Raw genomic sequence first — 17,552 nt, forward strand, 5'->3', positions numbered from 1 at the left:
CTGGCTAACATGGTGAAACCCCGTCTCTACTTAAAAATACAAAAAACTGGGTGCAGTGGCGGGCGCCTGTATTCCCAGCTACTTGGGAGGCTGAGGCAGGAGAATGGCGTGAACCTGGGAGGCAGAGCTTGTAGTGAGCGGAGATCGTGCCACTGCACTCCAGCCTGGGTGACAGAGCAAGACTCCGTCTCAAAGAAAAAAAAAAAAAAAAGAAAAAAAAGGCTAGCAGAGTGAAACAACCTGGATTTCAGCGCCTTCCAGCCTTCCCTTCAAGAGAGATTTCAGTGGGTTATATGAAACTTAACTTTAATCATTTCTTTCATCCTTTCTATAGCCTGTACTGCTTCTAAAAAGGGAAAGAAAAGAATGACAGAAAAGTATTTGGAGAGAAAACAAGACAGAGGCAGAGAGGGAGAGAAAGAAGCTATGGACTAGATAATCTACAAATAACGTAATTGCCCCTTGAAAAACTGGAAGGCATAACACATGCCTTGAGGAAGAAGGTGGTGCGATTTTGGGAAAGTGGTGTGAGAGAGGGGCAAGTTGTTATGCAGGGCAAGGGTGAGCAGAGGAGGAGGTGAGCAGAGAAGGAGGTGAGCAGGGGAGGAGGGTGAACAGAGGAGGTGAGCAGGGGAGGAGGTGAGCAGAAGAGGTGAGCAGGAGAGGAGGGTGAGCGGGGAGAAGGTGAGCAGGGGAGGAGGTGAGAAGGGGAGGAGGTGAGCAGGGGAAGAGGTGAGCAGGAGAGAAGGCTGAGCAGGAGAGGAGGCGAGCAGGGGAGGAGGTGAGCAGGGGAGAAGGTGAGCAGGGGAGGAGGTGAGACGGGGAGGAGGTGAGCAGGGGAGGAGGTGAGAAGGGGAGGAGGTGAGCAGGGGAAGAGGTGAGCAGGAGAGAAGGCTGAGCAGGAGAGGAGGCTGAGCAGGAGAGGAGGTGAGCAGGGGAGAAGGTGAGCAGAGGAGGAGGTGAGAAGGGGAGGAGGTGGGCAGAAGAGGTGAGCAGGAGAGGAGGCTGAGCAGAGGAGGTGAGAAGAGGAGGAAGGTGAGCAGAAGAGGTAAGCAGGAGAGGAGGATGAGCAGGGGAAGAGGGTGAGCAGAGGAGGGTGGGCAAAAGAGGTGAGCAGAGGAGGATGTGAGAAAGGGAGGAGGTGAGCAGGGGAAGAAGGTGAGCAGAAGTGAGCATGGGAGGAGGATGAGCAGGGGAGGAGGGGAGGAAGTGAGCAGGGGAGGAAGGTGAGCAAAGGAGGAGGTGAGCAGGGGAAGAGAGTAAGCAGAGGAAGGTGAGCAGAAGAGGTGAGCAGGAGAAGAGGATTAGCAGGGGAGGAGGGGAGAAGGTGAGCAGGGGAGGAAGGTGAGCAGAAGAGGTGAGCAGGGGAGGAGGTGAGCAGGGGAGGAAGGTGAGCAGAATAGGTGAGCAGGGGAGGAGGGTGAGCAGAGAAGGATGTGAGAAAGGGAGGATGTGAACAGGGAAGGAGGTGAACAGAGGAGCAGGTGAGCATGGGAGGAGGATGAGCAGGGAAGGAGGGTGAGCAGGGGAGGAGGTTGAGCAGGGGAGGACGGCAAGCAGGAGAGGAGTGCGAGCAGGGGAGGAGGGAGAGCAGGGGAGAAAGGTCAATAGAGGAGGAGGGTGAGCACAAAGTGGGGTTGGTGGGGTGGGCGAGCAGAGGGTGTAGGCAACAAAGCCAGGGTCTGGAGCACTAGCCCACCAGACCTGCTGTGGGGCCCTAGCACCTCACAATTTTTTGCACGAAATCACCACTTTGCAGGGCCCTGTAACTCAGCTTCAGCCTGGACCCTGGGGGCAGACTTGTCATACTCTTATAGATGTACTTCAAAGCATCCAAGTATATGCCACTCTGTTGCCTGGGGGCTCCCAGTGAGCAATAGCTGTGAGCCTGATACTTAATGGAAATTTGCCCAGGCATGGAAGGAACAGGCAGAGAGAGAACAAGAGAAGCAGATGAGGCAGATGCAATCTAACCCGGACATAATGCAGAGTGGGAATCTCGGGGGCTGGACAGGCCAGAGTGGAGGAGTGGCTTGGCTGGCAGATGTATCCTCCCTCCTGCCTCTCTGTCAGGCCTTAACAAGGGGAGATCCTCTCATCTAAGAGCCTGGAAGCATTCTGGGTACAGGCCAGAGGTGCCTCCTTTGTGCACACAAGCCTTTAAAACAGCCTGGATTTATTGTGGCTTTTAAGTGGCCCAGGCTAATGGCTTGGCATGGATAATGTCTTGGTTTAATTGGTTATTGTGGAAGCTGCTTGTTTCTACTGTGGAATCTCTTGTCCCTGCCTTTGGAGCAATCCCTCACAGGCTCCCTGAATCAATACAGCCCTCACTCAGAGCCGGCCAGTTTGCTCTGGAGGCGGCGCCCGCAGTGGGGAAAGAGGCCCTCCCACAGGATTGCTCAGATCCCTGGCGGACGCCGGGCTCTGAGGCAGATGGCCTGCTTCTGGTGACTCTGATGGTTCACATGTGTAGATGTGCATGGGCTACAGACACCTTTATTAATGACCTACTCTTGAGGGTGTCTTTGCAAGGAAAAGTTAGAGGAGTGCAGATAGAGCTGTACAAGGGGGTCTGGGCACAGTGGTTTATGCCTGTAATCCCAGCACTTTGGGAAGCTGAAGTGGGAAGTTTGCTTGAGTTCGGGAGTTCAACAACAGCCTGAGCAACAAGGCAAGACCTTGTCCCTACAAAAAATGTTAAAAGTAGCCAGGTGCAGTGGCATGAGCCTGTAGTCCCAGCTTCTTGGGAGGCTGGGGTGGGAGGACTGCTTGAGCACAAAGGTCAAGGCTGCAGTGAGCTATGATCATGCCACCTGCACTCCAGCCTGGGCTGCAGAGCCAGCAAGAAGGTCTCTAAAAATATTTTGAAAAAAAGAACTGTAAAAGGAAGTCAGAAACTGTCTCCCTTCTCACAGAAGCAAAGCAAGCGGGTCAAAGCAACAGGTGGATTCACCTAGAGCCAGACCAGGCCACTGAGGTGGGGGAACTCCCAGCAGAAAGAACACCTTCTGCAAAGGAAGTCGACATTCCGGTTTCGGAGAACAAAGAGGCCAGATGATCCGCATCCTTACTATAGCATTTCTTCCCAGGGTCACGATATTTCTCTTAAGTCATCCCAAATCTTTTGACCTTAAATATATTTTCTTCATATTCTTTTTTAGGGTGTGTGAAATATCCTAACCTTCGTGATTCAAAAGCAGCCTGTCTGGAAGTGGTTTTAGAGCTGAGCACACTGTGTTGTGGTTACATGTTTACAGGTCACCCCCCAACCCCCATGGACCATTAGCCCACTGGCAGTTTAAGGCAGTGACAGGGACTTACTTGTCTGTGTGCTCCAGACCTGACATGGTTCCTGGCAGCCTAATGTGTCTCATTGATGTTGAATGAATGTTCCCAGGAAGAGGAAGCAGAGGAAAACATTGAACTGTAAAGCCATGTCTTATTGATTTGTATATTTGTTATTGTTCTGTCCTCTTACATAGCTGTATCATATAAATAACCAAAATAAGATCATGTGCAAGGAATTCAGAAAATCAAGCTGTGTGAAGTACAAGTTGCAGCATATTTTTAAGTGGACTCTGCTGGAGTAAATCTCAAGTTATAACACTTAAAATGGTAACACAAGACAAAGCCTGATTAGCCTTTCGGGCGAGCTTGCTTCTTCTATCATCTGACACAAAACTCTATTTGAGATTCGCCATATGTGACGAGTCAGCTCCTGTTCCTGTGTGGTTTTAGATTATACTCGTTTCCCAGGAGTTGTTAGATGATTGACTGAGATCTCTTTAACTCACACCTTGGTTGTTGTCCTCTCCTTTTTTCTGTTATGCTTTCCTATGTCATGAACATCTTTAGTGCAACCATACCAGTTGCCACTTTGCGGGAAGGAGTGTTAAGTTGAAGTGTGGTGAGGTTACTGAATCTTTCACTGCTGGGCTGGATTCTTCCCCAGGTACCAGTGAAAGGACAAGCTGTCTGAGCCAGCAGTCTCCAACACGGAGTTTACATACCCCAGGCCCAATGAACCACTGGGACCAAAAAAAAAATACAATATGAGTACCTAGCTGTATGCTAAGATAGATTAACACAGGATTTTATGTATTTTTAAATTTGATGTGTATTTTCTAATGCGATATATTAACATACCAGTAATAGAGATATGTAATTTATAAATATGCATGCTCAATGTTTTGACTGGTAGACTATTCTGGCAAACATGTTTACAGCCTCTGCTCTAAGCATGGGTGTGTCCTGATGAACTGTTTATCTTTCCCCAGGGTTTATGTCCAAATGGAAGGGAGAAAAAAAGTCAGGTTCCTCCCATCTCTGTGCTGCAGCTTTGTGTCACTCCTGGGTGATGGAGAAATGGCGAGCTTAAGACTATGGAAGTAGTGTGTTCTGTGGTCCCACTGTCTTTAAAATGGCACTTGGTACCTTCTGTCCAAAACAGGGCTCCTCCAAGCCAGTCTAGACTTTTTCCCCACTAGGGAGAATTCTTTACTGTGACTTTTGAGATCGTTGCTGAAGAAACAAAAAACTGAGCCTGATTCTTGGGCTGACTCCAATGAAGAGTTTGCACTCAAAATGCCGTGTTAGATTTCCTGACTTCAAGGTCATGACCAATAGGCAGTTTGGGTTTTTTTTTTTTCAATGTCCTGCCTGCCAGGAAAACTGATAATGCTCTTCATATCCTCTGGCAGTCTATGTTGATTGTAGGAATGGGGTGTGGATTATACATTGTTGGGTACAATTACCTCCCGGAATACAATGCATCTTCTTTTAGACATCCCAGGGAGATAATTTCGACATAATGAAGATCTATAGTAATCAGATAATTACTATCGATTGCTCTTTAGACGTCTTGATGAGGTAATTAGGGCGTATGGAAAGAAGCTGGAACTGATTGATTGGCATGACTGTAATCTCAAAGATTTCTAATTATGTTTCTTTTCTTCTAATGGCTTATAAACAAACATCATTTTAGCTTTAGAATTTGTCAGGTGCCAGGTTCACTGGGAACATCAGCTTTCTCTATTATGCTAACTAGACACCAAACATGATCAACATAAGCTCATTATGCCTTCCTGCTGAAGCAGAAGAAACTGCAATTAACCCTCACTTTTCTTCTCCACTTCCACATGGCTGGATTCTTGTCGTGGAGTGGAGTGTCGTGGAGTGGGGTGTGCCACGTTCTGTGAGGAGCATGTGTGACTCAGGGCTGGATGGGTCTGTGTGGCCTACGGGAGACCCTCGGAGCCTGCTGAGCTCAGGCACAGCAGACTAGGGGGACAATGACACAACATATGTGTTAAGGTGTCTGGCTGACTGTGGCTGGGGGCTGGCTGACTGCTTGGGCTCCTGTCACAAGCCATAGCTACTCATCAGCCAGCAACATTAAGTAGCAGGTCAATACTCTCAGGCAGCTCGACCACACACTTGTCTACGTCAGTGTGTTATTGCCTCATCTCTTCCATTAGATACTAATTAGAGGACGCCCTGTCTGCAACCACATTCCACATTATCCTAATATTTTTTTACACCTTTGAGCAGCTTGCACGGTTCAGAACAGTGGCCTCACCCAAAGATGACGGATATTAAGAACCACTAACGCAACATCTTGAAATGAGCTGTTTGCATGTAATCAATGATGGTGGTAACCACCACACTTACTGCTCTACAAGTGCATGGGTTAGAATTCATTCAACAAATGCAAGGTGGATGCACTTTTCTGAATATGAGGCAATCTGGTTCCCATGCCTGAAATCCTCCACTGCGACCCACCTGTGCTTGGTGGGTACAAATACGTAGGAAATTTGTGACCCGTTTTAAAATAAGCGTCCCCAATCCATGCATGTTACAGTCTGAATGAACACCTATGTTCTTGAACTCCCTGCTTTCTATTGAAATATCACCAAAGAAAAAATTATATTTTGCTTTGATTTTTTTCTAAAATCCATATATTCCTGGACCCTTATTTTAAAACGGGTCACAAATGGACCCTTATTTTAAAACGGGTCACAAATTTCCTACGTATTTGTACCATTAAAACTTTTAAGGCATGAGAGGAGTAACGTGCATAGGGATGGTTCCGGCTGTTTGGATAATTACAGCTGCAGTTGGAAATGCTTCATTAACTCCCATTGACTAGCCTGAGAAATGGAAGCATATATAGAATTTGTCTTTATGTTGTATCTGTATAGTATAAGAAAATTATGTAGCAAATTTTTTCATCAGTCACAATTCTCGAGAAATAAAGTATTCTTTTGAAAATGTAATTTGAGTAACTGTTCAGTTCAATATTTGGTGTTTAAAAAACCTTCCTAATCTGTATCAGAATATTTTCCTTTAATAGAATATATAATTAGCATATTCTAAATTTTTTAAATTGGGAATTATGCAATACATCATTTTAAGCAAAATTTTTATGGTTTTATTTCTGTACTTGAAGAAACTATAAGAGATTGAACTAAATGCCTAAAACAGGTTCTAATTTTTTATTTGTTGGTTGCTTTTATCAAGTCCAAGGAATGAGTATCTCTTCTAGTTATTTGTCCCTTTCTGTAAAAGTTAATTGAAAATCTACCTTCTTATCAGTTTGTCTACATTTCTACCTATTTTTTCTTTAATTGATGGCTCTCTGGTTTTGAGTTCTGATGTTATTCCCCCGACTTGATTATGTCCCCCACTCCTCAGTGGGTAAAGGGTAAACTGTACAGAAATTACTCCACAACAGTGTGATGTAGACTCTGCCAAAACCTGGTTTGTTATTAGGGTCTGGTCTCATACAAAATGGGAGGGGTTTTAATTAGAGGGTCTCGAGGCTGCAAAAGTGGGTGTTCACGGTGTTGCGCAAGTTCCGTCTGCCATTCAGGAGGCAGTAAAGAAACGTATTCAATGAGAGAGCTGACAGAAGTGATGCAGTTCAATAACGTGCTTTGGGTTTGGGGCATGTCATTATAGGAAGTTTTACATCTTGAGAGACAGATGGGAGGACAGCTCCTAGAAGAACCTAAGGCTCTTCATTTTAAAGGCAGCACCCACAACCTGCGCCTGTCAATTCACGATATCGCCCATTCCCTCTGGAAGAGCAAATTGCTGGCTAAATATCAGGTAAGGTTCCCAAGCCGAACAAAAGGTCTGGAGACATCTCTAAGAAAGAGGTCTAAAATTATATGGACATAGGAAATCCCCTTCCTTGAAATTAATCATATGTCATTACTTGTTTCTCCAAAATAGTTTGGGTATTTAGGATTTTTGAGAAATATAGACATATTTGAAGGAATACTTTTTAAAAATTCCTCCTTTAAATAAGTGTACTATCATTGTTTTATTTTTAATAAATGAAAGGCTTCCAAATCCATCATTTCAATTAATTTTCATACTAAATGTTCACATCAATGGGTACAAACAGCTTCAAATGCATTCACAGAAACAACAGAAGGACATGTTTATTCCATGGGACACAAATTAGGCTTCAGCCTTCCTACGCCAGTACCCTTACATTGAAAAATTAGAGCGAGCCCTACTTTGGAGAACTGAAATAGCATGTAAAAGTAAAACCCAAACAGGATATTATTAAATAACAGACAAGAAAATACGAGTCCCAAGTGTCATTTGTATATACCTGGGGGAAAATCACAAGACCCTCAAGGAATTTTCCCCTCCTCCATCCGTCAGCCTGTGCTCTGAGAAAATCTCTTTGATGGGATTGCAAGCCTCATATACAGTCCTAGGAGCGGCAGACATATTTAGAGAGCTGTGAATCCATGTTCATATTTATGCAAATTCAACCCAAACCCCAGCATTGCCGCTGAACTGGTAGCTATTTCCTGATGTAAGTCAATGAACATACTGGAAGACTGAAGGGAAGACATTCTGGCTCCATTCTCACTCTCGTTGGTCAAGTTTCTGCACATGAATGATGGGAAACAAGCTTACTGGTTTGTTAACAATTGTGAGCTTTGATGGAGGTTGCACACCAGACTCTCTATGCACAGCTCAGTCCTTGATGGAGACAGAAGGCTTCTGACTTACTCAGTACACCTCTTCCTTTGCTTTCTTCTTTCCTCTGTGTTGCAATTGCCATAAAATTCTACAAATCTCCCCGTTTTAGAAGTAATTTCCTTTATACAATTATAAGAAAATACTATTTTAATGATAATGATAATATGATATATGATATTAGTTAAAGCTAAGCCTGGCTGAATGCTTACCATCTGCTGGACACTCTCTTCATACATTGGTTTATCTCATTTAACCCCAGCAGACCTATGAATGAGAAACTCTTTGTTTACTCTTTTGCAGATAGGAAAACTGAGCAGTGGAAAGATTAAGTAACTTGCCCCAGGTTATCAAGTAAACGAAATAAGGAGTTCTCATTTGTACTGGATTTGGCGCCGAAGCCACCGCTTTTTAACGCCATGCTCTCCCATTTTTTATGTGGCAACCTTTTCTTTCCTTTATTGAAAACAGATTCTAGGATAGGCTCTGTAAGGTGGTCTAGACTTTTAGAAAATTAAAGCCTGTTCTATGCTTGCTGCCAAGAACTCTTCTGTGGCAGCTAATTGAGTCTGAAGTTTCCAACTGTAGTGGGTTTTGGCTTCCCCTGTCCTGGGCAGAGAAGGATGTAAGCATGAAAGGGAGCAGCATCAGTGCAGTATCCTTTAGACTTTCTTTGCTTTTCTCCAGAACGTCACAACAGGGATTCTTTTAATGAGCAATGACTGGTGTGTGCAAGTTTTATTTTGGGAATTGTATAAACTCTTTTTTTTTTTTTTTTTTTTATCATTTACAATGGCTCTTGTTGCAAATTAGAGACATGTGACAGACTGGTTAGGTACATGGATTCTGGAGGCTGACTCCTTAGGTTCAAATCTCAACCCTGCTACTTACTTGCTGTGTGATTCAGGGTAAGTTATTGAACCTCTCCGGGCCTCAAGTTTTTCATGTGATGAGGGGCCAGGATGTACTTAAACATGGGGCTGTTGTGAGGATTAAATGAGGCCACAGGTGTGATACTGAGAGTACCTAGCAGCAGACCATCTGAGACTTATTTTTGGTATTAGTCCTTCAACTGTGGTTAACACTTTTACATCCTTTAGGAAATTCCTTTTTACCATGTCTGGAGTGGGTCTCAAAGAAACCTGCACTGCACCTTCACCCTGGAAAGATTTAGCCTGAACACAGTGGAGCTGGTTTGCAAACTCTGTGTGCGGCAGGTGGAAGGAGAAGGGCAGATCTTCCAGCTCAACTGCACCGTGTCAGAGGTAAGCAGATCCTGTCTGTCTGAAATCAGGAGAGGGGGCGACCCTCGGAGGGAGGAGAGAGAATGTGGGCTAAAAGGGTATCTCAATATAGGCCATATAGAAGTCCTCAAAAGCATTCTATAGATCCTATTTGTTAATAGAATAATATTTGTAATGAGCAAGGGAAGCTAGCTGCAGAAAAAATATATATTAAGGGATTCTTTTTGAAAAACAAGTCTTAATTTTTATAACATGAATTTTAAGAATTATGTTCTAACTTTTAAAAACAGATCTGAATTTCAAGTAAAGGTTTAATTTAAGGAGCGTGCACATGGAGTAACTTCTCCCCCTGCATCCCTTAGTGTGCCATGTCCCCCATCCTCCATCTGTCTCTCCTCCCTTTCTGCTACTTTCTCAGCAACTCTCCTCCCTTTCCCCTAATCACGTGCTGCTGGGTGGAGTGGAAGAAGGGAGAGGGGCTTCTCTGCTCCCTTTTTCTTCTTGTCTCTTTTTTTCTCCATTCAAAGGAAGAAAGGAGAAATCTATTGATCTCCTTTCTCATATATCATTCTCTAAATAAAAAAGAGATACACTTTCCTCCGGGGTGGGGGAAATATGCCAGAAATAGAAGTAGAATCTCCATATTTCCCCCGCCCCCCCGGCCATGACCATCAGCTTTGCCTTCCTTTGCTGTGATCTTCACACACTTAGGCTAGCCATTTCCCTCTGTCCATATTACAGAAATAATAGTGATCACTGCTATTTAAAACTTCTTCTTAAGGAAAGAGGAAGTGCCCACGACCTTCCTTGTCTGTTACTTTGGATCCAAAGCCTTGAAAAGTGATAACCCTTCACACGGGAGGAACAAAGGGAAGAGAAGAAGCCAAACGGGCAGAAGGCAGCCTCTTTGGGGCCTCATGGAGCTCAAGCCCCGTGCTGCGTGCTAAGCCACAAAGCACAAGATTGTCATATGTGAAAACAACAGCGGGCCAGTATATGATTTAAAATACTACCTCTCCCTCATTGTATCATGCACAGTGACGAATGAAATATCAGCATGTTCAGCGTGTCTTGCTCCACATGTATTTAAAGATCATCTTCCTTAGCAAACCGAGAGGGGAGAACAGCGTGTCAGCTTTCACGACACTCCATCCTTCTTTCCCACAACCTGCCGAGGTGCGGTCATCATTTCCTCCTGTAGTTTCATGAGACTTTTGACTCATAAACAACTTTAGTCACAGCCCCCGGTGACATTCATAAGGAATGATCTCGGTGTCAGGGTGCCATGGCAACCGCCAGGCCTTCAGATGGGCAGCCCTATCTCCCAGGCACACAGAACCACCCCTGCTGGCTCGGGAGGGTGTTTTCACTTTCCAGGCCCAGCAGGTCTGCAAAGTTCAATAACCACTCAGCTCCAGTGACAACAAAGGCTGCGGAATTTTGGAGGGGGGTGAGGAGGTCTGGTCCTTTGATGCTTGCTTTCTGTTCCGCATGAACATTGGCTGTGTGTTAAAAAGGTGGATCAGATGCGGCCACAAATGAAAGAGAGCTGCTCTGTGCTCTCCCCTGCCAGGGCTGCCACCTCCCTTCAGAAAAAGGACAGTTTTGCATAGTGTGATCACAATTTAAGGGCTTGCTTTCTTGTGGCAACATAGAGGAAAGATTACTTCTTTTGCAACGTGGCCTCAGTCTGCTCAAAGAGACCAGCCTTCAGTCATGTCGGAGGCATTTGCCCATGTGTGACAGACAAGCATATTTAACTGAGGGCGGGGAAGAAGTGAGCGGAGTCAAGATGACTTTGGGGATTAAGGGGCACTCTGCGGCTGGCTTTTCCTTCTGGGTCACTGAATCCCACTGTTGTGCTTAGCATTTGAATGCGGATGCTGGGTGCGCAGAGGAGGGAGTGTGGATGGGGGTACTGACATTGGAGAGGAAGCCTCTGCACTGAAGAACAATGGACTCTGGAGAGTTCTGCGACCCAGATCCTCATCAAAACCTCCAAGAAAGGGTACAAGATGATTGACAAACCATAAACAAGTAGAGAAAAGGCTCCATTTGTGGTTTCTTTCTTCTGAACAGGGCTCCTTCCTAGGGTCACAGGGCAAGATGGCAGTGAGGCTGGGGTTCCCATTCCAATGTCCCATCTCTCAGGAATGAGCTGACTTGCCAGAAATATGCTGCCCCTCCCTCCAGCCACCCACCACCCAACGCACTCACCAGCTGTCATTTATATAGCCACACAGCCCTTGGCCTGTCCTGTCAAGACAGAGGACCTGTTGCCCACCCAAGAGACCAGGCTGTGCGTGACATCTACTCTGATTACTTCAAGGGCCAGCCAGTTGTCTTTGGGTGATTTAGCCAGGGATTCCTTAACTAGAGACAAAGGCTTTAATTTCACAGAGATGAAGTTTAAGAAGGAAAATGTCTGGAAGACTAACTGTATTGGCACAAACGAATGTCCAAATGTAAAAGATGATAAAAGATTTTTTTTTTCTTTTTTTTGTTTGTTTCATAGAAAAGTGCAGAGAGAGTAACCAGGAAGCTACTCATTATCTCCAAAAGAAAACATGGTACAGAGGACAGATAAATTTATAGTTTTTTTCACATCTGTTTTGTTTCAGTTACAGGCAGACATCCATCATGGGAAATTCCCATGACAGTTCCATGGAGATAGGGCCAATGACTTAATCCTTTCTTGCCTCAGTTTCCCCATGTGTAAATTGGTATAGAATATTATCTTGGGCCTGTGTGGGAATTAAATGGGAGAATGTTAGTAAGTGTTCTAAACAGAACTTGGCCCAGAGCACGTGCTTAATCTATGTTCACCATTTTCACTGGTGCCATTAATGCCATAAGAATAACAGGGCTTTTGAGTCAACTTTGCTTCTTCAATCTGTGGGGTCTGTCATCAATTGAGGTTTCAGATTTTCTTTCTATCAAAATAAGCACAAAAATAAAACTCAGATCCTATATAAATAAATAAATGAAAACTAAATATAAATAAACAAAAATTAGCTCCCAGAGAAAAGAAGGTAGCATGTATCCCCAAGTTAGTTTATCACAACATTGCTTTAGTTGAAGGCTCTGAACCCTGGAAAAAGGTGCAGTTTTAGGAGGCAGTATTAGTCATCTACTTTCATTTATTTATTTTTTTTTGAGATGGAGTCTTGCTCTGTGGCGCAGACTGGAGTGCAGTGGCATGATCTCGGCTCACTGCAACCTCCGCCTCCTGGGTTCAAGCAATTCTCCTGCCTCAGTCTCCCGAGTAGCTGGGATTACAGGCGTGTGCCACCACACCTGGCTCATTTTTGTGTTGATAGTAGAGACAGGGTTTCACCACGTTGGCCAGGCTGGTCTCAAACTCCTGACCTCAGGTCATCCACCTACCTCGGCCTCCCAAAGTGCTGGGTTTATAGGTGTGAGCAACCGTGCTCGTCCTCATCTACTTTAATAATAGATTTATAGGTAATAAAAGCAATTATAATTTTTATATTTGCTAGATCTTATAACCTCAAGTCGTGATGCATAGCACTTTTGTATACACAAATATTTAAAATAAATGTACAAAGTAATATCACTCTGCTATAGCCATTTCATCTGTGTACATCTTCTGCTTTCCATAACCTGCTCCAAATGACCATTGGGAAAATCTAGTTTTTCTAAGTGACTTTAGGAAAAGTCCAAATATCAAAATAAAAAGTTGTTTCAGGACTGTGGAGTCCTGAATATGTGTATCATCACCCATAGCAGCGGTTTGACTAATGTTGAAAAATCATATGTTTACATAAGGAAATCATAACATCAAAGACTGATGGTACCGATATTATAAATGATTATTGAGATAAGCATTCTGTGACCATGAACTCTACTTTTACCTAGAAGTAAAGGAAGAACTAATAGCAACTAAAATTACTAGATGAAATGTAAATGTATAAATGTGTTTTACTTTTACCTTCAAGGCTGTTGTCAGCCATTTGATAAGAGAGACAAAGAAATGATGCCCTATTGAGCTTGTTTCATCTACACAGAAATAAATAGGCTGAGTAGCCAGGGATAGACAGCTCAGGACTTTAGTGCCCACATGAAATGCTGATAGTTCTTTATCCACAAGAAAATGGGGACAACATGAATATGTGAGCAGGCCCTCCCAAGATCCATGCCTATCTTCAACTGGCCTCTCATTTCAGGATTTAACTTCCACATTTAGTTGGAAGGCAGCTCTATGGGTGGGCTCCTATCAGGCGCTGGCTTCATCTTCTTTCTGTACTAAGGACAAATATTTTCTCTCATTTCAACAAACATTAATTGAGTAGCCTCTGTGTGTGGGGCACAGTGTTATCATAGAGGTCTGAGGGTGATATACTCTCACCAATAAGAAATGTGAGAAATAAAAGGCAGTAACCTACAGATACAGCCAATGTGCACAGAGCAGACTGTGAGGAGCACAGAGGAGCTGGGAGGTGCCAAGGAGACCTCCAGGCCTGACGCCTAGGGTAGGCTTGCCCCGGGAGCCCCAGGACACAGGACTTTTGAACCAGGCTTTGAGGACTTTGCCGGACAGAGATCAAAGAAAGGGCAGAATAACTGTTAGAGGTTCATGCTTAGAAATGGCAGGAGAAATAATGAGTGGTGCTCAGACTCTAAAGAGCGTATGAGTCAGGTCAAGTCATGGCAAGGACGGGGCACCCTGATATCAGATAATGAAGTAGTGGAAGCACAAGTGGACAGCCCTACTCCGTGTCCGGCTGCACTCTGCACTTCACATGGTCACCTTGCAGCCTCATACCAGCCAACCAGGAAAGTCATACAAAGATCCCTCACTGGGCCAGGTGTGGTGTCTCACACACCTGTAATCCCAGGACTTTGGAAGGCTGAGCTAGGAGGATCACTTGAGCCCAGGAGTTTGAGACCAGCCTGGAAAACACAGTGAGACCCCCATCTCTTAAAAAAATGCAAATTAGCCCAGTGTGATGGTGCATACCGATAGTCTCAGCTATTTGGGAGACTGAGGTGGGAGGATCGCTTGAACCCAAGAATTCAAGGCTGCAGTGAGCTATGATCACACCACAGCACTCCAGCCTGGGTGACAAAGAAGTGTTAAATGCCCCTCCTACCACATGAAGACCCTGTCTCTAAATACACACACACACACACACACACACACACACACACACACATTTCACTGCTTGATTAAGAGTTGGACTTCATGTGGTAGGAGGGGCATTTAACACTTCTTAATGAGAGTAAGAGGGAGAGAAAGAGAAATATTGCTGTTCAACAGTGCAGCACTTTAGGAAGGTTAGTTGGGCAGAAGTATGGGATGGATCACAGGTAAGCAGCGGGGAGGTACTAAGGCCAACAGTACAGAGGCTCTCTGGGGACACAAGACAGCACTACAAAACAAGGCCCTCCCTTGTGCAGACTTTAACCTTCCACTGCCACCCAGGGATGATCAAGGTGCTGGTGTATTAAGGAATATGGCAGGTCTCCTTTTAGGCCCTATTGTCATTATCCAGAAAAGCAGCAAGCAGGACCACGATGTGGGCGATGACACTAAACTGTGGAAGTAGCATGTGATTTTTCTTTGAAACCAGAGAGTTCCCTGATTGCTCTTACAGAATATACGACAGGGTTGTGGCGCACCTGTTTGGTCGCCGCACAGCGCAAACCCCTTACAGGAGGGTGAGCACACAGATGGGCAGGAGCAGGAACCGGGGCGAGCACTTTTGGGCTCTGGCCCCACAGCAGCATCTAAGGGTGGGTATCTGCGACTTCTGAAGCCCAAGTGGGCATGTGTTACGGTGTGCTCCTTTAGCTTTGCCATCTGCAGATGGCTTGTGTGTTAATCAGCTCAATGGGCCCTCTGCATTATTGCAAGGGCAGGGGGCCAGTGTGACAGCCTTCTGCATCCTGAGCTCTTGCCCAGTGTCCTGAAAGAATTGGATCACATGTGGGCTTGAAAGATGAGTGCAAGGTTTTATTGAGTGGTGGAGGTGGTTCTCAGCAGGATGCGTGGGGAGCCAGGAGGGGAGACGGAGTAGGAAGGTGATCTTCCCCTAGAGTCAGGCCACCCAGCAGCCAGACTCTTCTCCCACTGCCCCCGCTGAACTTCCCTTAGCATCCAGACATCCCTCCTCTTCTCTCTTTCTCTGCCATGTCGTTCCACTATCGCTGCCCTGCTGGTCTGTGTGCCTCCTCATCTCCTTACTTGCGGGTCTCATCTGGAGCTTGGGGTTTGGGGTTTATATGGGGGCAGGATAGAGGGCATGGTGGGCCAAAAGGCAATGTTTTGGGCACGAAAACAGAAATGCCTGTCCTCATTTAGGGCTTCAGGTCTTCAGGCTTGAGGGTGGGGCCTTTGCTGGGAACCGCTGTCTTCTACTTAGTACTTCCCTGTCTCCTGTCCGTATCATCTTCACTTCCACACTCCACTCCATCTAAACATCATTCTATGCCTAATAAAGGTATTGGTGCATTTAGTCCAGATGTCCCGAACATAAATCCATTGATAAACATGACACATGCCCTCAGATCACTTATGGTCACCTTTCTTTAAGCCCCATTACTCTAGAGGTCAGGAGCCCTCTTTCCTCGTTGCCTTGGAAAGAACCCTGTGCCTGATGGGGGAAAGAGCTGTGGGTCAAGATCCTCATTCAGCGCCTCCGACTCCCATCTGTTCATGCCACAGTCTTTTAAACCCTGGTATGTGCTGGAGCTAACACAAAAGAGCCAGTGGAATGCTTGGAGCCTCAGTTTGCCAAGCTTTGGGTTTTGAGGACAAATACATGATCATAGCCAACGCCACTGTGTATACCATGGCAAAAGAATTCAAATGCCCTCCACACCCCTGGATTGACCCTGTTCCATGGGATTGCATAAGCCTAAAAGTGAGTACTTGCTGCTGATCCCAGAACGTGGAACACACTGCTAGTCAACACTGGCACACAGGCAATTGCAACCCCACCGCCTGCAGTGCCAGCGCATTCACGGCTGGGGAGGCCACTGAAGCAGTGCAGGGCAGCATTTGTGGGGCTCTGGATGATGGTGGTGTTGAGCCCCTGAGCTGAGTGCTCAGCAGGAACCAAACACTTCATGATGGCTGAAACTGGGTGTGGCCGGTTCATCCTCCGGCAACTAGTAAGGCACACCAACAAGTTACCTGCTTTAAAAAGAGAGAGATGGCATTTATAGTAGATTAAGTAGATTTTCTTTTATTGCTTTAATAGTTCCCAGGCAACATTTGCTTTTGCTTTTCCAACCAGCAGAAGTGATCAGAAAATGATTAGAATTTCTCCTGCAGATGAAATTCAGATTTTGCATTTGTGCTGTTTTATGAGCTGAGACTATCGTAAAAGCCAATTTATGGTTTTCTCTACTAAAATTAGATTTTTAAAAAATAAGGATATACAGCAATTGGAGGACGCCACTAATGACTTGCCTTAAGGCAATAATATAGTGTGTTTACCATTTTCTTTTTAAAAAAATTAGCCTTAAGTTGATATCATTTAGAGGAGAGCTGTGTTCCATTTCATTCAACAAAAGCAGAACTGAGAAATCTTCTGTGGAGTTTAGAGGGAGAACTACTGGGGCATTTGCCCAGGACATTCCCCTCAAGGTCAGGCTGTTTCCAGAAGCCTTGAATCTCAGATCTATTCATTCCCAAAGCACTGCCCTTTTGAACATTTTCCTCTCCTGAAATTTAAACCTTTAGCTCTGATATTCCCTCTCTTCTCTCTCAGCCTGGAGAATCCCATTAGTAAAGCTGTTATCGAATCACACCAGAACTTTCCATCCAGCCCAGTCCTCACCAAACAGCCATAAATCTGCGGCTATGCAAAGTTAGCTCAAAATATATGTACCTCTTTCTCGGAGCCAGGTTACATCTAGTGAGGCACAACTTTCAGGCTAAGAAGAAGCCATTCTTCTGAAGAAGAATAACAGCACTCATTCTTTTCTTATCGCTCAAAGCAAGGCATTATGTTGATTGGTTCAATAGAGATTGCTTTTGTCTTCAGAAATAATGCTGTGTTGTTTCTGTCCCTGAACTACAGGAACCCACTGGCATCGATCTGCCGCTGCTGGATCCTGCAAACACCATCACCACGGTCACGGGGCCCAGTGCTTTCAGCATCCCTCTCCCTATCCGGCAGAAGCTCTGTAGCAGCCTGGATGCCCCCCAGACGAGAGGCCATGACTGGAGGATGCTGGCCCATAAGCTGAACCTGGACAGGTGGGTGTGGTCAGGCCCCAAGGCTAGCTTCTTTCTGTTAGTGCTCTCCAGGACCAATAACTATTAGACATAGG

At 45.3% G+C, this 17,552-nt stretch overlaps 1 protein-coding gene across 2 annotated transcripts in view; it reads left to right on the forward strand.

The window, feature by feature from the left end:
* UNC5C (unc-5 netrin receptor C) overlaps nt 1-17,552 on the forward strand; it is a 382,002-nt gene that overhangs the window by 356,890 nt on the left and 7,560 nt on the right. For both annotated transcript variants that reach the window (XM_025385362.1, XM_025385361.1), the window contains 3 exons: nt 6,964-7,113; nt 9,105-9,269; nt 17,300-17,478. In XM_025385362.1, the coding sequence (XP_025241147.1) occupies nt 6,964-7,113; nt 9,105-9,269; nt 17,300-17,478 (494 nt within the window). The remainder of the gene's footprint in view (nt 1-6,963; nt 7,114-9,104; nt 9,270-17,299; nt 17,479-17,552) is intronic.

This window comes from Theropithecus gelada, chromosome 5 (genome assembly GCF_003255815.1).
Source record: "Theropithecus gelada isolate Dixy chromosome 5, Tgel_1.0, whole genome shotgun sequence".
In the NCBI taxonomy this organism is placed as follows: Eukaryota; Metazoa; Chordata; class Mammalia; order Primates; family Cercopithecidae; genus Theropithecus; species Theropithecus gelada.